Below are 27,028 nucleotides of genomic sequence, written 5' to 3'. Positions count from 1 at the left end.
CATATTTCTGGTTGTTAATCAGCTATTTTATTTCTGATCAGATCTATAATTTAAAATTGGTTGATCACTGTCTTTGTATGTTACTCGTTGTTTAGATTGATTTCTGTCATGTGCAGTATCAATTTGTTCATCTGACTTCTGACCATACCAACAGTACTTATTCTGTTATCAATGTCTGTATTTAGTTTGCTATCTCCACTAAAATTTGTGCTTAAATAACCAAATGTGTAACTTATTCTAATTGGTTCATTAGGTTCATCTATTCATCAGGTGGCACTAACTCATGAAGATAGAAATAGATGGCTGATGAGAGACGATATAAAAAAATAAGCTTTAATATTAAGAGAGGCTTCACTGATACTAATTTTAAAGCATGAGTTTGACTGTTCTGTATGATTTTTTTTTTTTTTTTCCTATGAATTTGCCTCTCTTGTCTAACTGGTATCCTTTAAGGCAGTGATCAGAGCTAACATATTGCTTAGCCCACCACCATTTGAAGACTACATTGTGGAGGATTTCATAGCATGTATGCATTGGATTAGAAATATGACAGGTGAGGAAAAGGAATGTGTATGTGTGCATTAAATATAGGAAAGTGGAAGATGCCAGGTCAGTTGACTGTGTACTATCTTGGGCTTTAGCAGCAGCAGAGGTAGTTGGAAACAAGTGAGTACTGACTTGTAGATAGTCACTGAATCAACTTCACTGCCTTTTCTTTCATTCCATCTACCTTTGTCTTTGCAATCTCTCTCCTACTCTGTCTTCCCCAAAGATTACAAGCCTCAGCTGTTCAAACAAAATACAAACAGATTCCTCCTTTCTTCTATTCCTCTTGCCCACACATAGCACTGATGTGCTATAGGTCTTGTGACCTTTCATATGTGGACCAAATATAATTCCAGAAAAGGTTGGTTGATTGGTAGAGCCTTTGCCGCTAATGGCTCAGCAAAAAGTTGAGCAAGTTTGAGCACGGTTTGTAGTTGGAAGGGGATCAGTTGTTCTATGCTGTTGGCACACTCTCCCTCGATGAGTCTTTGGACTCCTTGGAGGTGTCACATAATAATAAAAATAAAATATATATTAGAAGACTAAAATGCTCAAGATATCAAGGGGACAAGTTTAGTACAGAGAAAAATAGAATATGAAAAAAGAATATGAAAATAGTGTTGCAATCAGGGCCGTCACCATATTAGATGCACCCTGAGGCAAACAATTAAATATATCCCCTGATGAATTATAAGTCAAAAATATATAAAAATCTCCAACTGCTGTTTTGTTTTTATTACAAGAGAAACATTAATGCAAAAAATTACATTATAATATTAATTAAATGTTTGCTCTACGGGGATATCGCACAATAAAACTGTTATAAGCTCTTCTAAATTGAAATTATAAGTTATGTCTGCCTCTATATATAGTTGCTAGACCAACCAATCTTTCTTGGGTCATTGCTGTTTGCAAATAATTTTTAATCAGTTTAAGCTTGGAAAAACTTCTTTCCGCGCTTGCTACATAGCAGCAATATGGCTGAATGAGCGCCCTTATTAAGCCACGCCATGAGGCAGGCTGCCTCTATGCTACGCCCTGTCAACGGTAATCCAAGTGGAATCTTATTTATTTATTTATTTATTGTGCTATGTAGCCAGTGAGGTGATAAATGATTGTGAAGGTATTACCTTGCTGACAAGAAGCTAGTCAGGTGACCAAGGCGGCTGACATAGTTGAGTTATTTAATAATCACTTTTATTACTTAATAAACACTTGGTGAAGCATGCTTTATTTTTAGAGGAATAAGGGTAGTGAGGGGGGGTGAAGGATTGGAAATGAATGAAGAGTATGGTGTATTCTGAGTACTGAGCACTCCAGATATCAGTAAGGATTAAATGAAATTTTGTGTTAAGAAGCTAGACTGCTATTAATCTGCTGTTTAGCGAAATTCTTGTAAATTTAAGTTCCTGAAGAGTGAAAGGAGGAAAAGATGATGGTGCCATTGCATAAGAGTGATGTTAGAATGGAGGTTTCAAACTGTAGTCTGGTTTTCATTTCTTCTGTGGTTAGATTTTGGAAAAATTTGGTAAAAACTCATACAGAATTGGGAAAGAGGGCAGTCATTTGTGCAAGCTAGCATCAATTTATTATGGGACATTCTTACTTTAGTAATTTGGTTGCCATTTTTTATAGACCCAAGAGCAATGGATGAGGGTAAGGCCCTGTCTTTTTTTTTTTTTTTTTTTGTCCCAAAGGCATTTGACATGATGCTACATGACAAGTTTATATTTAAGTTGCAGCACATGGGTTTGGATACTAGGATAGTGGATTGGATTAATAACTGGCTTTCTGATAGATATCAGAGTAATATATATATATATAAGGAGCAATATCACAGAGTAGGAAAGTTACAGGTGGAGATCCTCAGGGTTCATTACTGGGACCATTATTGTTCAGTCTTTATGTCAATGATATTGTCACTGGACTACAGGGAGATGTTCAGTTATTTTCAGATTATGTGAAACTTGCAAGGATTCTTAGTAATATCACTATTTTCAAGAGGATTTGAATAAGCTGGAAAGGTGGGTAGCAGAGAAAAGAGTGGTTGTTCCATTGTATAAAGCTCTGATTACATAACATTTAGATAACTGTTCTCTGCTCATATCTGGTTACTAGAATTTGAAGAGGATGAAGTAACCATGGAAGATGAATGGGGATGTCATTTCAGTGCAGTAAATGTAAAGTTTTGAAATTTGAGCTCCACAGATAACTCCAACTAGGGAGTCTTCATACTCTCTAGTTGGAGTTATACTGGAAGAGGCAGAGCAAGCAGTGGTTCTTCAGAATTGTAGGTAAAAATTTTGTAGTTCGGTAGGACACATTATGCAAAGGTTGTGAAGACAACCCAGAGAATTTGCTCTGATATTGAGGAAGACATTGACTAGCAGAGGTAAAAGAGTGGTTCTTCCATCGTATAAAGCTCTGATCAGATCATATTTGGATAACTATTCAGTGCTCATATCTGGTCACTAGAATTTGAAGGGGATGAAGTAACCTTGAAGATGGTGCAGAGGCAGGTAACGTAAATGATATCAGGATTGTACACCATTGATTATGAGGAAATACAGTTGTGTGTGTGTGTGCCATATCAGAATCTGAGCAATGTATGCCTCCTGTAGTTTTTTTTTTTTTTTTTTTTTGTAAAAAGAAAAGACATCAGAACAATACTAAACTTGACAGTAAAAAGTCTTCTGATTCTGATGGCATCTCACTCATGCTCTCCAGCTTAGTAATAATAACTAAATTATCACTCTCTCTCTCTCTCTCTCTCACACCCACCCACCATAAAAGGGACAGAGAAGTCTACTGTCAAACTACCAACCAATCAGAATCATTATTAGTCAACTGCTCCACTACCTAGAGCCCCACCAATTTGATTTATCAATTTATTATGGGGCATTCTTGCTTTAGTAATCTGGTTGCCATTTCTTATGGACCCAAGAGTAATGATAAATGAGGATAAGGCCCTGTCTTTTTTTTCCTTTTTTTTTTTTTTTTGTTCCAAAAGGCATTTGACATGATGCTACATGACAAGTTTATATTTAATTAATGTAATATATTAATTACCACCATTCAAGGTCAATGGCTGACCTCTTAGCCTACATTTCCCACCATTTGATATTTGCCACGGAAAGGTTTGTAGAAAGGTGCTCTTGACTTTTTCAGAGCTTTGATCATTTCTGGTGTTGAGACCTACTAAGTAAATTGCCATCCTTTGGACTACCTGATACCATTAGTAATTGGATTCTGGTCATTCACTGCATGCTATGGTAGATAGCTCTCTGTAAGGATTAAATGGAATTTAATCCTTACAGAGAGCTATCTCTGTTTGAAGACAGATAGCTCTCTGTCTTCAAACTTTGCCACTGATGCAGGAGTTCCTCTGGGCTCTGTTCTATCACCTACCGTCTTTCTCCTGTACACAAATTACTTTTATAATTGTAGCTATAGCTGGAAAATAAGTCAGCTTGTGCTCTTAGAAAATATAGAGACAAATGTAAGAAAGCTAAAGACTGTGTAAAACTAGCTAAACAAAAGTCATGGGAAGACTGGTAAGAACATAGAAAATAAATATCAAGAAGGTGGCAAGATATTCTGGAGGTTGTTGAAGAAACTCAGAAATGGAGGAAAGAGTGCTGTAAAAGGAATTAGAGATGATACAGGTGATATGAAAACTGGAGCAAAAGATATCCTTGAAGTATAGAGTAATTACTTTGAAAAATTGCTAAATAAAACTAGCAGTGATGACAGCACAATGATAAAAAAAAAACACTGATCAGGCATGCAATCAGGAATACATATCCATACTTGAAGTCTGGATATGTATTATATCCAGAAAAGTAGAGAAAGCTATCAAAGGCCTTGAAATGTGGAAAGGCAGCAGGAGTAGATGATATTCGACCAGAAATGCTGAAGTATGGTGGTATAAAAGTCTTACAGTGGCTGCACTGCATAGTTCAGAATGCCTGGACAGAGGGACGAATTCCAGATGATTGGAGTAGAGCTCTCATAGTATCCATATATAAAATGGGAAATAAAACTGAATGTGAGAATTACAGAGGTATATCCCTACTGAGTGTTCCTGGTAAGATTTATGCAAGTATACTTAAGAAACGGTTCAGAAGAATTGTGGAAGAAAAGCTTGCTGAAGAACAAGCTGGATTCGGACCAAATAGGCTGTCAGGATCAGATCTTCACTTTATGACAGATAGTTGAAAAATCATGGGAATATAACAAAGAAAAGGCATATGACAAGGTACCAAAAGAGAAGCTATTCAATACGCTACAGTTATATGGTGTCAATGGTGGCATTATATTAAGCAATACTTAGTCTTTATTTTAGTTGTAAGTCAGCAGTTAGAATTGAAGGAAGTACGGGAAGATGGTTTAATGTTAAATCTGGTGTCAGATAAGGATGTACATTATCCCCCTCTGTTATTTATTATCTGTATGAATCCCATTATGGAGGAAAGTGGTATTAAACCTGACATCAAAATTAGAGATGTTATACTTCTGAATAGATTCCTTGACTAAATTGAATAACTGGTGTAATAGATTTGGTATGAAAGTCAGCAATAACAAGACCAAGACAATGAAAATAGGCAAAAGCATTGAAAATATCAACTGTGCATTGTGAATGGAGAAGCTATAGAAGAAGTAAAACATTTCAGCTATTTAGGCACGATTTTTAGTGAAGATGGTAAATTAAATATGGAAATTGACAACAGAATCAACAAAGCTGGTATGGTAGGAAGTCAACTGTAAATTTATATGGAATAAGAGAGAAATTAGTCAAAACACTAAATTAGCTGTATATTGTACAAGACAGTGGTCAAACCAATTTTATCTTATGGATCTGAGAGCTGGGTTAAAAGTAAAGCAGTTGACCAAAGATTGGAGACTGCGATATGAGGGTCCTGAGAAAGATTAGGGATGTGAACAGATGGCATCAATGGCAATATCATATTAAAAACGAGGATATTAGGAGGGAACTTTACATTGTTAGTATCCAGAAATGTATTAGCAGAGCTAATCTTAGGTGGTATGGTCACTTAAACAGAATGGGAGAAGAAAGATTGGAAAAACAAGTGTTCTCTGCCGGGCTTTCAGAAAAAAGACCCAGAAGAAGACCAAGATATAGGTGGATTGATATGGTAAAAAGTGCCTTAGAAGATAGAAATATAAGATCTGACAATTTTGGAGCCTTGACAGGTAACAGGTTGATTTGGAGAAAAATTGTAGATAAGAAGTTAGTCATGATGTAAATTTTTCATGTAGTACTATCATATCCTGTACAAGGATATGATAGTACTACATGAAAGTAAATTTACTATGAATAAAAATTTATCCCTTGAAGGTAAATGTCAGGAATTTGATGATTATGATGATGATGTAATCCTGTTCACAGGTATACTGATCACAGCACTCTCCATTCATCCTGCTCACCTGGGGACCATTTCTCAGACAGCGTTTAAGCATCGTTTTCATTGGACTGAATAATTGTATGGAGATTAGTCTGGTTACCTTCAGTGCCACCAATACATGGTCTTGCCTTTTTCTTACAAAAAGGATCTTAGCTCACCTATCATGACCCTGAGTAATACATAAATCACAAGACAGTATCAGATCTGTAGGCATTCTTTTCTGTTCAAGATACCATTTTTCACCCACCCAGCTATTAATTATACATATAAAATACATATCTATAGAAATCCTAAATATACTAATCTCTAGAATACTGCTCATATGTTTGGAGTGGGTAGTGATTAGAAGATAGAGCCCTCGTTACGACCTCTACCTCACAGATGCAATGTTTTAGCACTGTCTGTTCTACAGGTCATTGTCTCACTGAAAACTATAGCAGTGACCATTCTCCTGATAAAAAAAAAAAAAAAAAAAAAAAAAAAAAAAAAAAAAAAAGAGCAGCAGCTGTCCATCATCCTGCTGGGTTTTCAATGCATCTGCAAACACTGACCCTGCTTCTCTTCCTCTTTTGTTCCATCTGTTTCTGTCCTCCCGAGTAGCCTTCTTCATTAATTATTCCCAAAAAAACTACATGCAACTCTTCAAGAAAAATGTCACTAAACTTCTTACCCAACCCTCACTTGACTTTCACCTTGCACATGGTACTGATGTGCTTACAGGCTCTTCGACCTCTCATGTATGTGTGTGCATGCATGTGCGGGAGGTCAATATAAAAAGTAATTTTTAAAAAAATAAAGCTTTTGAAAAATATTTACCAGATTGACAGTTTGGGGATTTTTCAATATGCTGGAAAGAACAAGGTTCCTGGAAGTTATGAATGCGAAATAATAAGGGGATAAAAGTAAATTTTTTGCATGGAGCACACATTTTTATTGTCTAAGTTGGGTGTCTTACAATGAGTAGTCTCATAACTCCATGGAGGCCAGGAATAATAATAATTGAGAATGCATATCATTGATTTAATCTGAAATTATTATTATTCATGACTCATCGCAGGAGTACACCTACTGTATAACTTTCCATCTCCACTACTACACAGAACCTCGACTATCAATCACCTACATCAGTGCTATCTACTGCCCACAACCACCACCACTTCTAGTATTTTTTGTCTGTAAATTGCGTGTGTTCTGAAGGGCTGATTTGTCTGTATGCAGGATGAAAAACCAAGTTTCTGGGAGAAAAAAACCTGCTACCTCTGTATGAAATCAGCTAACTCACCTTCAATTGAAAAAGTCCATATAAAGATTCCTCCCATCATGATGAGAATCGAACTTATATTGATTTATAAACATAAATATAATATGAATAAATCACTGATCAATTAAAAATCAATATCTCTTCTTCTTTTCAACCATTTTCTGTCCACTGCTGGACGAATGCCTCCTCCAGTTCTTTCCACCTTTCTCTGTTCTTGGCAATGGTTAGACCAATTTTCCCCAACAAAATTTGCAATTCATCACTCCACCTTCTTTTAGGACATCCTTGGCCTTGTTTCCCCTCTTTTGGAATCCATTTCATTAGTATAATGGTCCATCGCCCATCTTCTCTTCCAGATAGATGTCCAGCCCATTTCCATTTCAGTCGCTTATGGTAAAGAATCATGTCAGTGATGTGAGTCTGCTTCTTATCCACATGTTTCGCTTACCTTTTAATGTGATGCCCAGCATCAGCCTCTCTCTATTTTTCTTTGAGTTGTTAGTTTATTTGCCAGTGCTTTTATTAGCAACCAAGTTTCACAACCATGTGTGATGACTGGAAGTATACTCTGGTTAAATGTCTTCCTTTTAAAACAGAGTGGGACATAATTGTTTTGAAAAATGTCTTTCAATTTTCTGAATGCACTCCATGCAAGTTGAACTCTCCTATTTATTTCCTTTTGGAGTCCACAATTTAGATCAATGAGATGACCTATATATGAAGAGACTCTTTCCAAGAAATTATTTCCTATTATTATGTTTTTTGGTGTTACAAAATGATTAAACACAATGCTAGTTTTTTCTCTGTTTATTTTTAGACCAACTTTTCTACTTTCATGATATAGGTCTTCTATCATTATATTAAGGTCTTCTGGAGTGTTTGCAAAAATTATGATATATCATCTTGCATATCTTAGGTGTGTTAAGTTTCTGTTATTAATTTTTATACCAAGGTTTGTCCAGTTTATATTTTAAATATTTCTTGAAGGACTCCTGAAAAGATTTTGGGTGATGGAGAGTCTCCTTGTTGGACACCTTTTTCAATTGATATTTTATTGCTACTCGTGTTATGGATTGTTGCTGTTGCATTGAGCTATATTGTCTGGAGGAGGTCCATATATTCTCCAAGAACTCCCTGATTTTGGACTGCTTTGATTATTGCATTAGTTTTGATGGAATCAAATGCTTTTTCATAATCAATAAAAGCTAAACAGAGAGGCTGTTGGTTTTCTTCTGCTTTTTCTATTATTCGTTTTACTGCATGAATATGATCAATTGTGTTAAAGCCTTTAACGGAATCCTGCTTGTTCTACTGGTTGATTTGAGTCTAGAAGAGGGGTTAATCTGTTTGTCAGAGGCATTGTGAGGCTATGGCCAATGTGACCTTGGCCATAGGTGCAAAAATTGAGATTTTTTTTTTTTTTTTTTTTTTAAGAACGGTGCAATTTTCTTTCTTGGCCATAGGTGCCAAAATTCCTCACAACGTCTCTGCTGTTTGTTATTTCTTTTATGAAAATTTTGTACAGATTAGAGAGAATAATAATTGGTCTATAGTTCTTTACTTCTTCTTTGTCCCCTTTTTTAAATAATAGTATCAAAATAGCATTTTTCCAGTTTTCTGGTATCTTTCTTCCCTTTTAGGCATAGATTTAGTAATTCTTTCTTTTAAGCTTACACGTTGGAGCTCTGAGACAACGCTGTGATTGGTTATTATGTCAACCAATCTAATTGAACGTTGTCATTAGTCACGAGTTGCTGTTTTTGTTTTCTGAGTGTCATCTGTTTTGCGTGTGTAGTGTGAACTGACATGGTCGACAAGTTTTTATATATAATATAGACAAGTTTTTAATATATAATTTTCCATAAAGTTATAACTTTTTTGCCCATATTTACAATAGGAAACAGTATTGTAGTCGAAGGAGGTAAGCCTTGTCCTCTTCCAAATTTTACACCTTTCAGTAATTCAAATATACCAACCAAATACTGCATTCTTCTTCATTGTTGTTTTCTAATATACAGTATCTTAAAACAAACACATGGTCTCCCACTCTGTGCAGATTTGGTTACAATTAATTGATAAATTAAAGTTTTCAAAGTTATTCTATGATTAATTTCATTAGACCAATTAAGATGAGCACTGATGAGCTATACACTCTTAAAACTTTCATACATCGATAAAATGCAATCATACAGTGGTCGTGAATTTTATAGCGCAGGTTGCATAAGCCACGACAGCAGACCTAACCGAAATAGGGCATGCAATGCCATATATATGTGGGGGGGGGCCACGTCGCATATGACATAAATCCCAGAATACATGTCTGTATTCTGGGATTTATGTCATACTCTGCTGCTGCTTAGGTCTCCAACAAGAAAAAAATAGCTTCTCCTTTATTAGCTATCCTGTAATGTTTTGAAAAATTCCTCTTTCTTCGTTGTAACACCTTCTCTGGCACTGATAAGTCTCATTGTTAAATTTCCTATTTTGAAATTTGCCCACATCATCCTTCTTGAAATTGACTCACATTCAAGGTTATTTTTATGTATTATTTGAATACTTTGATTTCTCTCTCTGATTCCTAGTGCCTGAAAACAGTCTTATAAGTATTATGTAGAAGGATCTCACCTGTTTTTATTTTCTTAATCTCAACAAGACTAGTTGGGGTGACATGGGACTTAGGTAATTCTTTCACTAGCCATCGTTTTTTTTTTTTTTTTTTCATTGATGGTTATACTTGGCATCTACTTTAAATGTGGTCAGATTGAGTTGTTTCTCAAATTTTTTTTAGTCATCAAATTCCTGACATGCATCCTCAAGGGATGTGCAGGATATTATGATAGTACTACAAGCAGAACTTACATCTTTACTAACTTCCTATCAACAATTTTCCTTCAAATTAGCCTGTTATCTGTCATGACTCCAACATTATCAGATCTTATATTTCTCTTCTAAGGCACTTTTTACTTTATCAATCCACCTATATCTTGGTCTTCCTCTCGGTCTTTTTCCTGGCAGAGAACACTGTTTTGCTAATCTTTCCTCTCCTATTCTCTTTTAGTCCATTCTATTATTTTATTAAGTCCCATTCTATTTTTTTTTTTTTTAGTCTTGAATATTAATTATCATAAAGATTGGTATCTGTTCCCAAGCAGTTTTGTGTGGATGGACACAGAGAGAGATAGAGAGCAGTGATGAAAGTAACAGGTGTTACTCATTAGCAAAAAATGCCTCATGACTACATTTTCTGAAAGTAGACAGCATCAGATTTTTCAGTGATACCAAACAAGCTTAATAGATGCAGTAAAAATAGCATTTTAAAAAAAAATATATATATATATATATATATATAGTAATAATAATGTTAAATTTATTATGGGTGGGACAATGCACAAAGGACTGATTCCATGTGGAAATTATGTGAAAGGAGTGGGGGGGGGGAAATGACGTTGGCAATGCAACTTAAGCTACACTTAGTTTTTTTTAAAAACTGAATAATCCACTCCCAACATCAGCAGACTATTCCATTCTTTCCATGCTGACAGTTTGTGTACAATTTGAATGTGACTTATCAATATATAATACAGATTAATATGTTGAAACATTATTATTATTATATTATCCTGACCTCCATAGAGTCACAAGACTCATTATGGGAGGTCAGTGCAGAGTATTATAAAAACTTACTACTTACCCTTTTTACTCACCACTCCGTTTTGCAACTTCCAGGGATGACTCCTCACTCTCTCTCCCATTCTACCATATGAAAAATCTCCTCAGTGTTAACACGATAATAACCCTTCAATAGCTTGTCTTGATCATATCCCCCTCCCCTTTTGTCTTCTGTCCACCAAACTACAGTGTGTCCTCTTATAATCATTGTACAGTCCTGATATCATTTTTATTAACCATCTCTGCATCCTCTCCAAGGTTACTTCTTCCCCTTCAAATCCCGATGACCAGATCTGGCACAGAAATCCAGATGTGGTTTGATCGAAGCTTTATATAATGGGATAACTAATATTTAAGGAATTGACAGCGTATACTAGAAATATAAATTAAATAAACTTTAATATATACTTTCCGATATTTCGGCAAACGTCACGTTGCCATCTTCTTGGGAACTTAATACAAGGACACATGCACACAAGTACTACATAACAGCAAATGAGACTGAAGCTAGGAAGCTAACGTTTTCCTAAAGTTCTGATGGTGCCCCCTGGCAGGCTATATTGGTAGTTCTTGGCCTTTGGGCTGGAGTTCTGATAAAAGTTTCCCAAATTTGTATGTGGAGGAATCGATGCCATCCGCTATGGGACGTAATGTGCCATTACGTCCCATAGTGGATGGCATTGATTTCCTCACAAACTAGCCAAGCATTTAGCCAAAGCGCTCTCACACTATACTGGCAACACACCATCACACATAAAAAAACTCAGCCCACTTCAAAGCCAGTATAGAAAACCTTACACTCCAACATAATGACATAATGGTCAGTTTTGATGTCTCCTCCCTATTCACGAATCTCCTCCCCTCAAAGAAACCTTAGAGCTAATCCAAGCTAAATTTCCTCCTGATATCTCAGCCCTATTTCAGTTTACAATGAACTCAGGCTATTTCGTTTGGCAGGAAAAATTCTACAAACAGATAGAGGGGACAGCCATGGGTTCACCACTTTCCCCACCCTTGGCCAACTTCTTCATGGAGATTTGAAGAGAAAGCCTTAAACTCAGCCCCACAAAAACCTACCATATGGCTTCGCTACGTTGATGATGTGTTCGCTATTTGGCCACATGGCCCGGATTCACTCCTCTCCTTCCTAACACACTTAAACAACCAACACCCTAGAATCAAGTTCACCCTGGAAAAAGAGGAAAACAATAACCTCCCCTAGACACACTAGTCACCCGCCAACCTGATGGAACCTTGATTTTCTCAGTTTATAGAAAACCCACTCATACAGGCAGATACATTCGCCAACAATCCCATCACCCCCCCTCACAACAATATGGAGTTATTAAGACACTATTCAACAGGGCAAAAATAATCTGTTCAAATGATCAAGCCCTAACCAATGAACTAAATCACATCCGTGACACTTTCTCAGCCAATGGCTACCCCCCCCCCCCCCCCCAAAAAAAATCCAAAAAATACTTAACCCAGTTATCCACAACCCACCACCCCCTCCCCTTCACAAAAAAGATTACTCTAAATCCATCACCATTCCCCACATCCAAGGCACCTAGGAAAAAATCAACAAAATCTTAAAAAAACATCACCTAACCACTTGTTACAGACCACATAGAATACTGGCATCCCTTATCCACTCCACTAAAGACCAACCACTTCCCCTAGACCTACCTGGTGTATACCAGGTCCCTTGCAGCTGTAAATTGTCCTACTTTGGCCAAGCAGGCAGGACAGCAGATATCAGAATCTCAGAACACAAGGATTACATCCGATTTCACCAGTACAGCCACTCTGGGCTTGCAGACCACGCTCTGGATACTCGCCACAGAATAAGATGGAAGATAGCCACAGTAATACACCGCAACAAGTTCAAGTATGAAAGACTGTTCATGGAATCAGCCTCGGCCCTTAGGAACATGGCAAACCTCAACAAATTTGGATGCATGAGACTGCCCCAAATTTGGGAAACTTTTATCAGAACTTCAGCCCAAAGGCCAAGAACTACCAATATAGCCTGCCAGGGGGCACCATCAGGACTTTAGGAAAATGTTAGCTTCCTAGCTTCAGTCTCATTTGCTGTTATGTAGTACTTGTGTGCACGTGTCCTTGTATTAAGTTCCCAAGAAGATGGCAACGTGACGTTTGCCGAAATATCGGAAAGTATATATTAAAGTTTATTTAATTTATATTTCTAGTATACGCTGTCAATTCCTTAAATATTAGTTATCATGTTCAACCAGCGTATAAGCCTCTCAACAAGAATAATAATAGGACCACAACGCAATATATCTTTGGAATTTCAAATCTCTATCCACAATCACTGCAAGATCCCTTGCATCCTCCACTTCCAGTGTAACCTCACCAAACAAGTATCAACTATCCCATGGATCCCAAATTTGAAAACCTTACATATAGTTACATTAAACTGACATTCCCATTTGTTTGTCCACCTTTCTGGCCTATTCAAATCCTCTTGAAATGGCAAAATATCAACACTGTTATAAATAGCCCTCTCAGTTGTCATCTGCAGACAACTAAACATCTTCCTGTAGTTCTGTGACAATATTACTGACATAAAGATTGAACAGCAGTGGGTCCCACTACTGAACCCATGTGATGTGGTACCCTGTCAAATGCCTTTGAAAAGTTAAAAAAAAAATTACAGTGTACCATACTCTTATCCATTGCTCTTGTTACTCTATTGTAAAAAGTTACCAGATTATTAAACAAGAGTGCCCTTTAATAAATCCATGCTGACCTGCATAAATAATATTTCACTCATCTATCTATCCAGTTCTGTATACAAGCTCTTACCAGTTTCTTCAAAATCTTAACAACTACAGAAGAAATACAAACATGTATATAATTTGATATCTCAATTCTACTGCCACTCTTATGCAGTGGTAGTATCTTACCCTTCTTCCACTCCCCAGGAACCTGTCTCATTGCAAGACTTTCATTAACCAGCCAAGATAATGTCACAGTCAGTTCCATGGCACAATTCCGTAAAATACATTGTGAAATTCTGCCTTATTAACATTATTGGAATTAGTATTCGGAATGCATCCTCTTCCTTCACTTCTAACACTTTACCATTCATTAACCTTCTAGGAATATAGCTTGCTGTACCAGGATGAAATATGGTAATAAAGTGTTCATTGAATAGTTCAACTATGTCATCTGTTTTGGTCACCCGATTCCCCATCTCTATCCAGCAAAGTAATCCATCCAGCATCGTTTTTCCTCCTACTTGTCACACAGTAAATAAACTCCTTGGATTGAAGCACAAATCTCTTCTCATGTTCTAATTTTTCTCTCCTTACAATTAGTCACTTTCCTCGCCTGAGCCCTATATTCTTCATGCTGCTGCTGTTCTCCACCTCTTTGTGTCTTTCATAATCTCTTTTCTTTTGCAATTCCCCTTTTATTTCTCTTGTGATTTTTTTGACTCCAAATTGCTTTATCTTCTTTGCTCAAGGCATACAATCTGCCATTCCTGGCAACATCTTTTTCTTAAACATCTTCCATGTATCAATGACCTCCCCCTCTTCCTTCAAATTCTTTCATCAAATTCACTGCTTCAAGCCAGTTTCTAAGCCTATGATAGTTGCCTACTTATTCCACACAAATTCTTGCTGTTTTAATACCTCCACATACCTATTCATCCTCCAAGTCAGGATTACATGGTCATTTGTGACCATGGAGACATTTCAGTCACATCAGATCTTCTGATGCTTTGACCAAATCCAATACTTTGATTCTTGTGTTCCCTCCACCACATGCTGCATAAGACAGTTATCCCTCAAGAAATCCAAAAATTCAGTTCCCTTATTGCTGCATGCTGCCCAGTTTATATCGCTGTAGTGGAAGTGTCCCCATAATGATTGCCTGCTTCGCAGTTGCTCATCACCAATTATATTCCCTGGTCTGTAGCAACATCCCACTAAATATCTTGTTATATAAATATCTATCTCACTTATATACTCTCAAAGTGTTATCTCCATGATTCTCTGCCCTGAGAGGGCATAATTAATGAAGGCATTTTCTCTGTAATGCTTATAAAAATCATTGCATTTTGTTTTTCCTTACTGAAGATTGTAAGTAGGTAATGTTTGTTTTAGTATATTTATTTCAGTTTTTTTTTCTCCAATGAATTCAAAACAGTTTTTCTTTGTTACAGTCAACAGGATTAACTGGGCTAGCTGTAGCCAAAAATCCTCACCATGTGAGTTTATCTTTTATTTAAAAAAAATATCCTTATAGATATATTTATCCTATATATATGTGTGTGTGTGTGTGTATACAAATATATTTAATATATTAGAATGAAAAATCAAGTTCATCTTATATGTATTTATTAGTCCATTTTAGGATACATTATATCAGGAGTGTGGTTTAAATGACTGGGGGATACTCTTGTTCTGGAAGATCGCTTCTGACAGGATCAAATATACAAATTATTGTCCCCTTTTCCCTCTCTTTTTCATACCCTGCCAGGTCTCTGAGAATGGAAAGGATGGGCATGATTTCATGCAATGCCTATGCTAACTGTGCCACAGTACCAAAAACCTGTTATTCCTATAATATTAAGCTGTTGCATTTTAGAATTAACAAATCAAATCAAAGAATTAATGAAATCATATATGTATTTACTTGGGATCAATTTCCTTTAAACCTGTTCTCTTGAAACACATTCCACTGACTCACCATGGGGAAAAAAAAAAAAAAACACCTCTTATAGTATTTTAGGCTGACAACTTCTTACTCATTATTGTAATTAGGCATTGTAATCACCTAATGTGTTTCTTTGCTGTAACTTATGAATGATGACTTTCCATACAAGACGATCTGTCAAATTGTTAGCTGCGTATGTGCTAATCTTCGGTTTCATGTAATCTAATTAATATGATCACCAATAAGGTTTCTTAGGACAGCTACGTTTGCTCTACTTGAATACATCTATTAAATACAAATGTTGATGTACAATATTAATATGTACATTATATCAGTACATTAACATGTCAAAAGCTTATTAGAACAGAGTAAGACATTCCTGCAAGAGCTAGGCAATTGCTTGATGTTTCCATCACCAAAGGTTCAAATTTTATACCCAGAATAGAAGATGCCCTTGGTTTTAGCATTTTTTTTAATTTCAAATATCATCTTATATATATGTTGACACATATGGTAATTTAATTTCGTGATTTAAATAATGAAAATAAATTATTTAAATAGTCATACAATATTTTTAAAAATGTTTACGTAACATGCTGTGTGATTTTCATATAATATTACGTGAAAAAAAATAAACACACGGACAATACCAAATACATTGAATTAACGTACTTAAAAAATTATGTAATGCTTGATTTTTTTTTTTTTTTTTTTTGTTCCACTTCTGAAGTTAATTGGCCAATATTGGTTTACTTTTTGTTGCCTTTAAAGTAATACAAGTTTCAGAAATTAAATAATTCTTACTGAAAATAGTCTCATATAAATATGTTGAAGAGAAGATTGTTGAAAGAAAACAACTTAAGTGTTTCATGTTACTAAACTGATTTGGTAGACTTCTTCATGGTTTGGGTGTTTTATCATTCATATTAAAATTTTCATTTTCATTTTGTTTGTCTTCTTCCACTATCTTTCTAAATTCAATAAATTTATACAAATTAAGTAGATATTTAATCCAACATTATTTAAAAGCCGAATATATAGAAACTACAAGAGTTTCGTGCCGAAAGAAACTATAAAAGTTTTGGCAGATCCAAGCGTAAGCAACCTTTCAGGACAGGGGGCAACTCGTGGAGTAAGTTTTGATCACTTTCCTTAGTATTCTCCATAATGCAAAGCACATCTTCTTGCAGACAGGTATGATGCTATGCATTATGGGAAGGGGTCACTACCCAGACATCTTTTGGCAACTCATATGGAAAAGTATGAGTTCTGCATCACTTCAACCTGGGTATTTTATTTTACATCTGAGTCTGGCTCCTGCTGACGAGACCCCAACAAAGGTCAAAACCGGTCTGGGTAGTGACCCCCTTCCCATAATGCATAGCATCATATATGTCTGCAAGGAGATGTGCTTTGCATTATGGAGAATACTGAGGTAAGTGATCTGAACTTACTCCACAAGTTGCCCCAGTCCTGAAAGGTTTACGTTTGGATCCACCGAAACGTTTATAGTTTCTATCTATATTTGGCACGAAACTCTTGTAGTTTCTATATATTCAGCTTTGAAATAATGTTGGATTCAATATCCACTTAATTTGTATAATTTTGCATTGCTGAAGTGAAGCCTTTTGGCTCTTTATTTCAGTCAATAAATTTAATTTTTGATATTAAAGTATGCTGGAATTCAACTAATCCAAATTCAGCATTAGGTAAATTTGCCAGACAAGGTTTGGATAATTTTGAATTATACTGATAGAACATTGATCAGGATATCTAAGTAATTTAATTAAATTTTCCAGTTTTCTAAACTTTATATCTTTAAAAAAAATCATTCCTCAGTCGATATTAATGCTTCAATAAAAATAGCACAGTATATGCTAAACTATCCAAAAGTTGATTCATCAGTATATTTCTTTAAATTTTGAAAATATTTTAATTCCCTAGTTTCTGAAGCTTTTATATGTGTATACATAACATCAGGCACTTTTTCCATATCCTTGTAGTTTTAAAGTATTTAAATGCTCAGATAGATTACTAAAGACATGCATGAACAACTTCCTCTCTACAAACTGTGCCTGCCCGGTTGCCTGAGTGGTTAGTGTATCTGCTCTCCAGCCAAAAGGCTGCGGGTTCGAATCCCGCCTTTGACATGGATGGCTATAAAAATACTAGTGGTGGTGGGCAGTAGATGGCATTGGTGTAGATTATGGTAGTTGTGGTTCGTTGTAGTTGGTGAAGTGGTGGAGACAGAGAGCTGTAGAGTAGGTGTCTTCCTTTGATGAGTCTTTGAACTCCTTGAAAGTGTCACATAATAATATATAATTTTTCAAATTTACGAACCTCATGAAATAATCACTATGAATATGTGTTATGAGGATGTGCTGAAACGTTCTGATAATCACGGGAAGGAATTGAGGTAGAACCATGTAACTTAACATTATTCTACATATTCCCCACAAAGTGTTATAAATTTATTACAACACTGCTGCATCATTTGCAATCCTATGAAAAAAAAAGTCTCCCTTGTTGCACAAACCAGTCTTCAGCTTCAGATATGACTTCATCATCTGTGGTAAATTTTGTTCCTTTCAAGTGTTTCTTTAAATTTGGGAATAGGAAATAGTCAGATGGGACCTGGTCTGGTGAATAGGGTGGGTGAATTGAAAGCCCAAGTTGTGTATTGTCTGTTGGGTTTCAATCACTGCAGATGCCGTTTCGTGTTGGTTCAGGTAATGTAGATCTTACATATTGTGGTCCTATCATGAAAACCCATGTTGTGAGTCTCAATTCTGAATATTTTTGTGCAAATTCAAAACTCCACATGTCAGCCAACAAATGGTGGTTTTCACATAACATCCCATTGTTATTTTCTCTCATGTTATTATTATTGTTATTTTCAGTTCTGTATACTTGGAATGTGAGTGTTGGGTCACTCACTGTAACATAATTACTCTCAGATAGATCCTTGAATGAGTCTTTGAAAAATTAATACGGGCTATTAATATGACTCCTTATTACCTTACTTTTAACTAATCCTACCTAACATTTGACTCTCTTTTGTCCTATCTTAATTCTGTTCCCAGTTCCTGCTGCTTACAAAGTAGGCCTTGAAGTTACTACTGTGTCCGATTTGCAGTTCGCCAAAATTCTCGTACTTCTTAACTAGACAAGTTTGTTTGATTATTGACTGTGCCAGCCTAATTGAATTAATATAGTCTGAGAATTTTAGGAGGGGAACACAGGTAAAATTACAGCAAATTTACATGTACTCATGCAGCACATCTTGGCGATTCTCTATCAATTTGCACACGGGTTCACAATTATTTCTAGACAGTGCATTGGCAAAAGATCAGGCAAGGTCATTAATCAAATAAAGCAAGTTTATTTCTAACTAGCAAGAGATTACAAGTAATACATCCATAAGGAGGTAACTACTTCTCTTGACCAAGCTATACTGAATCAGCTTAACATACATTTAATAGTTAAATACATACTTTCATGTAACTTTAGGATGTTATTCAACAAATTTACAATATAGGAGTGGTTGTCTCTTTATTTCTAATCTAATTTAGTTCCTTCCATTCTTTGTACATAATCATAACATTTTACTCTTGTGTATCTAAGCTCTAAACTGAAATTCACACCATCTCCTTTCTGTAAGCACAAATATCACGCGTGCTAATTCTAATCTTATACATCTAAGAAAAAAGAAATGGTTTAACAAAGCTTGCCTGTTCGGTACATTTTACATTCACAGTCAAGTCACATGAACAATACTTCAGTTCGGATTTCTTGCCTCGGTTCCTTTACTTCAGGGTGCAGTCATCACGTGGACGCTTCATAGACAATTACGGTGATCTCTGCTAGGGTTGCGGATAATGTCCTTTCTTCAAACTTCATACGACCACAGCTGTTTCTATCCTTGCTGGTCTTGGTCTTTGTCGGAGAGAACTCGCATCCATGTGGCAGGTCTCATCCTGGAAATAGTCCGATGATATCAGGGAGATATCCCGTTGACACAAATGCTGCGATTTCCATCAGGATGCTGGGAATTAACTGCCGATCTCTCTGTCATATCCTCAGGAAGTCGCCTTCTCTTCGTCCCTCTATGCAGCGAAGCAAGAACCCCACAGATAGAGCCTCGTCTCCTCACCGTCGGAACTGAATCCTCCAAGAAGGGTAAAGGACAAGTGAAAAAAAAAGAGAGAACCTCTGTCCCCCTTCAGTCCCCTTAAATATCTTCTTAATCCTTTGTGTCAATATCGAAGTTTCTGTGATTGCCCCTTTATGATGACATCACTTTGTCTCTCTCCCTTCGAACGTCTCTAATGTGGGTACTTAATTTTGTTCGCAAGACCTTGCAAACTTTTACTTTTGCTGATTCACTTTTCTAATCTTGTTAATCCCCTCTCTTAGTTTTTCATACAACTTTCAACAGGAATTGTTTTATGCATTTTACAAGATTATGAAGTATTATTTAATTACCGCGCGGTTAGCCTAGTGGCTTTGCGCTTCGAAACCATATGCCTGGGGAAGGAGTGTCCCAGGTTCGATTCCCATTGTAGATGTGAGGAATTTGAGGATCTTCCTCAGGCATAGCCAAGTTAGCCGGTCTTGGGCGCGGTCAGTAGGTTTTTTCCGCCAGTTTATCTGGCGTTTTTCATCCCGCAAGCAGGCAAACCGGCCCCGTGAACATACACCTCTACAGTCAAAAAATATATCCCCTTTCCCCCCCCCCCCCCCCCAGCGGCAGACCAGGCGACGGGTCGGTTGGGAGTAGTACTAACAAGAAGTCGCATCTAAGTAACACGCGGACCCTGCATAGGAAGTGGGAATAACGCGTAGAAAAAGAAGAAGAAGATGAAGTATTATTTAATTATTCTAATTTTATATTGTTCAATATAAACACATGTGCTTGAAAACCCCCCCCTGTAAAACCAAGCCTGATAAGTTAACTAATTTAACTTATCGTGCAAGATTTTATGTTCCTTTCTCGCAGCCATTTAACCCAGACACAGTTGCACTGAGTTGGAAGTATCATATTCCTCCAGTGTGTACTGGCTGCAAACATGACTAATTACATGGCACGATGCACTTGTCCTTGGGGTGTCCATTGACTTCTTTCCAAGCAGCGTATTGCCATCCTATAATTTTGGAAACACCTCACTCTCATTTGTCATTTTTTACTTGTGATAATTGCTGGTTGATGGGTGATATTTTCTCCTAAATAAAATCAAAAACATAATGACTTAAATTATTGTTAATTAGCATATCAAGTTAAAAGTAACAATAAAACTGATTTCCAGTGCAAATTTTCACAAATAGATCTTGCTTTAAGTTGAATGCATAATAATGCATTGTCATAGTGTTTGTCACCATCTGTTTTAAAATCTCGCACAAGTATACGTACAAAACTTCTGAAAAAAATAAGGACAAAATCTAATAGCAAATCTAATAAAATAAAAAGTTGCTCTAAATTTGCTGCATAATACTGATTCATCAATAACTTCCTTATTAATTTTTGATTGCCAGTTCACCAACAGACCTCTACTACCTGATATTTGTAGTTTGTTTTGTGAATTGCAATGTTTTCTCCAATAACATTCCTAGATTTCTTTTTTGCTTAATTTCTGCATGCCTGTATAATACAGGTGAAAGTATTATTTGAACCACGCCATTTGGTTCAAATCCTATCTGGATGTGGGATCTGAGAATATTATTAGAATTAATGAATTAATTAAAGAATATTATTAGATGTGTCGAGAATGTTAAGTACATGCAAATAGCATATGCATTGATTGGCAGATTTTTATAAGAAAGGTTTTAAGACATTGATTTCCAGCTGTTCCAGTTGTGTGTGTGTGTGTTGTATGAGTTCAGTTATAATTTGTTCCTTCACACTTGTTTCTTATGTTTTTCCATTGTGCACTTAGTCGTTTGAATTTGCTCTGAAGCAAGCATAAGATAAATGGTAAAAATTGGTTGCAAACAGACAAGGCGATTGACTCATTTGCTAAGGTAGCAAAAGTGCAGTATAAGTAGCAATTATCCAGTGTGGTCAAGAAAAATCCATGAGCTCTTTCGATGAGTAGCAAGTAGAAGAGAGAATAATTATGGGAGGATATCATAACATGTTTAAAGTATTAAATGACTAACGACCAAGATTAACATAAAAGATTTAATCATACAACTAGTTTGGTCTTGCATAGACTTCTTCATGTGTTAAAAAACATAAGAATTCCAGTAAGAAACTGTAGAGGAACTATCCGAACAGTATTAAAAAATGCAGGCAAAAACACTAAAGAGGCTGAAACCTAGATGAGTTTAAAAAGAAGAACAATCTCCAACTGTATTATTAGGCACATGCATGCATCCATGATCTCGTGCATGCCAATATTGAATGGAAGAACTGTGGCAGTCTGATAAGTTGTATCTTAAATTACTATTAATATGAACAGGGTTTATGATTATTTCTTTTGACTCCAAAATTTTTCTTCATGTCGCATCATAACAACGGTAAAGATCATCAGACTTTTCCCAGAGTACTGGATGTGGGAGGCCCTCCTCGTTCGAATTTGCTGAAAACAGGACATGGCTGGATAAGGCACTGGCTCTTTTGTAGTTGATATCTCTTTGGTGTTCTTTGATACGGAGTTCGATTGATTTTTCCATCTGTCCAAAGTAAGATTTCCCACAATTGCAGAAAATTTGATAAATGCCAGGATATATGAGACCGTTATGATTAGTCTTTGGTCAACTGAGAAGGGAACATAGCTTAAGCAGTGTTGTGAAGGAAGTCCAAATGTTACATTTTCTTAAGATTTTTGCTAATTTTGGACATAGAACTGATGTAAGGAATAGAAATACTTAGAGCTTAGAAACTGTAGTATCTTCATTACAGCATGGGGAAGGATTGAAAAGGAGTTTGTTGATAATTTTCTTTGAATAGCCATTTAACTGAAATGCCCTTTGAAGATGATTAAGTTTGTTGCTAAGATCCTGTTCATCCGAAAGAAGTGAGCGAGTCCAATGGCCAATAGATATGATGCCGAATTTTTTGGAAGACCATATAGACGAAGAATTAGAGGATGGAGAAAATTGAGGGAAAGGCATAAAGCTTTTGGTAATTCTCTTGTTCTCAGCAAATCATTTGTAGTTCTGAAATTCTCTAGTAGGATCTCTTTTGAGAATTAGTAAGTGTCGATATGTAGTAAATCTTGTATCTTGTGCTGATAATCTGTTTCATTGAGGACAACTGTAGCATTTCCTTTTTCTATAGGGAGAATGATGAGATTTATTTTTATCAAATAAAAGGCCAAGGTGCGTTTTGTGTCAAAAATTCAATCAGCGAGGAGTTCTAATTTTGCTCTGTGATAAATCCTATGTGCCCTTTCTATTTTGATGTTCTCCTTGAACGAGATAAAATTAGGGAAAACAGTGTGGAACTTGCAGCATTTCAAAAACACAAATCTGTTGATAAATAGACCAATTCTTCTCAGTTTTCTGGTATTCTCTGATGTTGTGGTGAATTGCCTCATCATAAGGACTAGAAATGTTTATTGGAAAATTTACTCGGTTTGGGAACATGTTAAAAGTATTAAATGACTAAAGACCGAGATTAACATAAAAGGTTTTAATCGCACAACTAGTTTCGTTTAAATGAGAAATTCAAAATCACTATATTCAGGAAACCGACCCATACAGACAGATATCTCCATTCTGATTCTATTCTCACCATTACCTTCTGCAGAAATTTAGCATCGTATCTACTCTTAGATACTGCACTCAGTCACTTCTTTCAGATGAACAGGATCTTAGCAATGAACTTAATTATCTTCAAAGCACATTTCAGTTAAACGAATATTCAAAGAAAATTATCAACAAAATCCTTTTCAATCCTACCCAACGCCGTAATGAAGATACTACAGTTTCTAAGGGCAGTAGTTCTATTCCTTATGTCAGCTGTATCTCTCTAAAATTAGCAAAAATCTTAAGAAAATTTAACAGTCGGACCTCCTTCACAACACTGCTTAAGCTACATTCTCTTCATAGTCGACCAAAGACTAATCATAACAATCTCAAATATCCTGGCATTTATCAAATTTTCTGCGATTGTGGCAAACCTTACTTTCGACAGACAGGAGAATCAATCGAACTCCATATCGAAAAACACCAAAGAGACATCGACTACAAAAGAACTCGAACCAGCGCCTTATCCAGCCATGCCCTGTTTTCAGCAAATTCAAATGAGGAGGGCCTCCCACGTCCAGTACTCTGGGAAAAGTCTAACAATCTTTACTGTTGTTATGAGACACAAAGAAAAATTTTGGCGACAAAAGAAATAATTCTAAACCCTGTTCATAAATTAATAGTAATTTATGCTACAACTTATCATACTGCCACAGCTCTGCTATTCAATATTGGCGTGTGCAAGATCGTGGATGCATGCATGTGCCTAATAATACAGTTAGAGATTGTTCTTCTTTTTAAATTCATCTAGGCTTTAGCCTCTTTAGTGTTTTTTGCTGCTTTTTTAATACTGTTCAGATCCAATTCCTCAACAGTTTCTTACTGGGATTCTTATGTTTTTTAGCACCTGAAGAATTTGCATTCACAGATACATTCACAAACTCTCCCACCACCACCACCACCCCTCTCAACAATATGGCATTATTAAAACTCTAACCAATAGTGTCAACAGTCTTTGTTCCAGTGGAACTTTCCTTTCCTTTGGCTACAGCAATTACAGAATTAAACAAATAATCAGTTCTTCCCCCCATTCTCTGGCCATGTCTTTAGAAGGATTTCAGAAATGCCATCACCATACATCCATGGTGCATCAGAAAAAATAGCCAGGTCCTTAAAAAAGTACAACCTCCTTTCTCAGTGTCTGGAGTATATAAAGTATCCTGTTCCTGCAAGTTGGTTTACTTCAGACAGACAAGTAGATCATCAACCATCCATTTAGAAGAAAATAAATCATACATCTTTAGTCATGACTGTGGTCAATATGGCCTTGCAGACCATGTTTTGGATACAACTTGCAGGATTTCCTGGAGAAATACCACCATGCTCTATTGTAGTAAATTCAATAAAGATAGGCTATTTTTAGAATCTGTGGTGGTGACACTCAGAAATCAACCGAATTTAAATAAATTTGGTTTAAAAAAATTTGATTAAAACTTCCCAAAATTTGGGAAACATTATCAGAGATCCCACTTTACACCGTAGGCCACCTACATACAGAGGACTCATCATCTAGATAGACTTTAGAGTCACCCACATGTTTCACTTAGTATTGTGTTGTATTTGAGTGTGTGTTACAAAAGTTTTTTGTAATCCCTGAAGATGTCTCAGTGATTGAGACAAAATATTGGAAGCATTAGAATTAGTTTTAATCCTTTCCTAGTGTGCTGTAAATATTCCATTAAACCTCCAACATGATGTCCTCACTGCACTTAAGCCTCACACATGAAGCGTGTAAGTGTGAGATGGAGATAGAGCGAGTGATAATGGGATTTCCCATTATCAGATTCCATGGACATCTGATAATTGTGATAATTGATGCTGACATAACAGCAAAATATCAACAAGGCAAAAGTTGTATTTGTTTGGTTTACCTCAGGATGTCATTAATCACCATTATGTTCAGAAGAGGTGATATTAAAAACTTAGTTTCTGTGCATCAGTATATACAATCAGATATTAATATAGCAGATCATTCATTAACTTTTAGTGAGTTGCCAAAATGTTTCATATCTTGAGTGCTATTTTAAAAGAACTTCACTATAACGAATAAACTGTAACAAATGTTACATTATAACACTCAGTTCAATTGATTCTTGTGTTTGGTATAGTAAGAACTAATTTTAAAAGTTTTCACCAGGGATGGGAAACCAAATCAAATTTCAATCAATAAACCAATAAAATTGATATTTTTTTGGACACTTAAAAAAAAAAAAAAAAAAAAAAAAAAAAAAAAAAAAAAAAAAAAACTTGAACTGACATTTCTTGAAAAAAACAAGAAGGCAACAGATACCAACAGTACGATGGGAAATGATGCTAATATCAAATGTGTGGTGATGGGAAAGCGACCATCTTGGCGAACAAACTGCACTCTTATGCTAATCTGAGCAGTTGTGCACTGCTCTTTCCTGTCCACGTCTTGATGTTGTCAAACCATGATATTCTTTTTCTTCCTCTAGCTCCTTTGTCATCAATTCTTCCTACCAAAATAGTTTGTAGAAGTTGGTATTTGCTGTTTCTCATGATGTGGCCAAGATATGATGTTTTTCGTTTCTTGATTATTTGTACAAGATGTTTAACTTTGCCAGTGGATTTTAAGACATCTTCATTGGTAATTTTTTCTGTGTATGATATCTCTAGCATTCTTCTCTATAGCCACATCTCAAAGGCTTCGATTTTCTTGATGGTTGTCACCTTTAATGTCCATGTTTCAACTCCATAGAGCAGAATAGACCACACGTAGCATTTCAGCATTCGGCATCTGACTTCCATGTTTAGATCTTTATTGCAGAATAGTGTTCTCATTTTCATGAAGGACTGCCATGCAACTTCAATCGTTGTCTTTATATCTATTTCTGGTACTAATTACTAGCAGGTAAACAGGTACTAGTTATGTGTTAAGATGACTGTCTCCCAAATCTTAGGCAAATTTATATAGCCATATTGGTTGAGATTTGGAGAGTGCATCAAGGTTTCTGTTGCTTCTAAGAACAATCTCTCCGACTTGTAAAAGCTTCTGTTTAGTACTTTTGTTTTCTTCCAGTTGATCCTGTGTGCAAGGGTATCCAAAGCATGGTCTGCTAGGCCCGACTTGCCATAGTGATAGTGCCGGATGTATCTTTTATGTTCACTGATGCAGATGTCCACAGTTCCTCCTGTTTGACTGTAGTAAGCTTGATTACATGAACAGGGTACTTTGTAGACTCCTGGATGTGATAAAGGAGGGATGCTGTCCTAGGGTGAGCAGATGAGAGTTGCTAAGTACCCCGCTCATGTAATCAAGCTTACTACAGTCAAACAGGAAGAACTGTGGACATCTGCATCAGTGAACATAAAAGATACATCTGGCATTATCACTATGGCAAGTTGGGTCTAGCAGACTATGCTTTGGATACCCCTGCACACAGGATCAACTGGAAGAAAACAAGGTACTGCACAGAAGCCTTGAAACACACTCAAATCTCAACCAATATTGCTGTATAAAATTGCCTAAGATTTGGGAGACAGTCATCTTAAGACATAACTAGTACCTGCTTTCTCTCTCTCTCTCTCTCTCTGTTTTTCTAGGACTTTAGTCTTTGTGTTGTTGTAGTCTTGTATACTACTGTGACAAACTGTGTTTTTGTGCTCTGAAGATGCTGGTTATAACACCAGCAATAATCAATAAATAATTATTTACTTATAATTT

At 36.1% G+C, this 27,028-nt stretch overlaps 1 protein-coding gene across 1 annotated transcript in view; it reads left to right on the top strand.

Annotated features, from left to right (window-relative positions):
* ND-13B (NADH dehydrogenase (ubiquinone) subunit ND-13B) overlaps positions 1-27,028 on the top strand; it is a 74,105-nt gene that overhangs the window by 9,379 nt on the left and 37,698 nt on the right. The window contains exon 2 of the mRNA XM_090414508.1: positions 15,085-15,145. Coding sequence (XP_090270634.1) covers positions 15,085-15,145 — 61 coding nt within the window. The remainder of the gene's footprint in view (positions 1-15,084; positions 15,146-27,028) is intronic.

This window comes from Typopeltis vanoorti, chromosome 2 (genome assembly GCF_054136105.1).
Source record: "Typopeltis vanoorti isolate ZY-2024b chromosome 2, IOZ_Tvanoo_1.0, whole genome shotgun sequence".
Taxonomy (NCBI): domain Eukaryota; kingdom Metazoa; phylum Arthropoda; class Arachnida; order Uropygi; family Thelyphonidae; genus Typopeltis; species Typopeltis vanoorti.
This window is presented reverse-complemented; position numbering and strand designations above follow the sequence as displayed.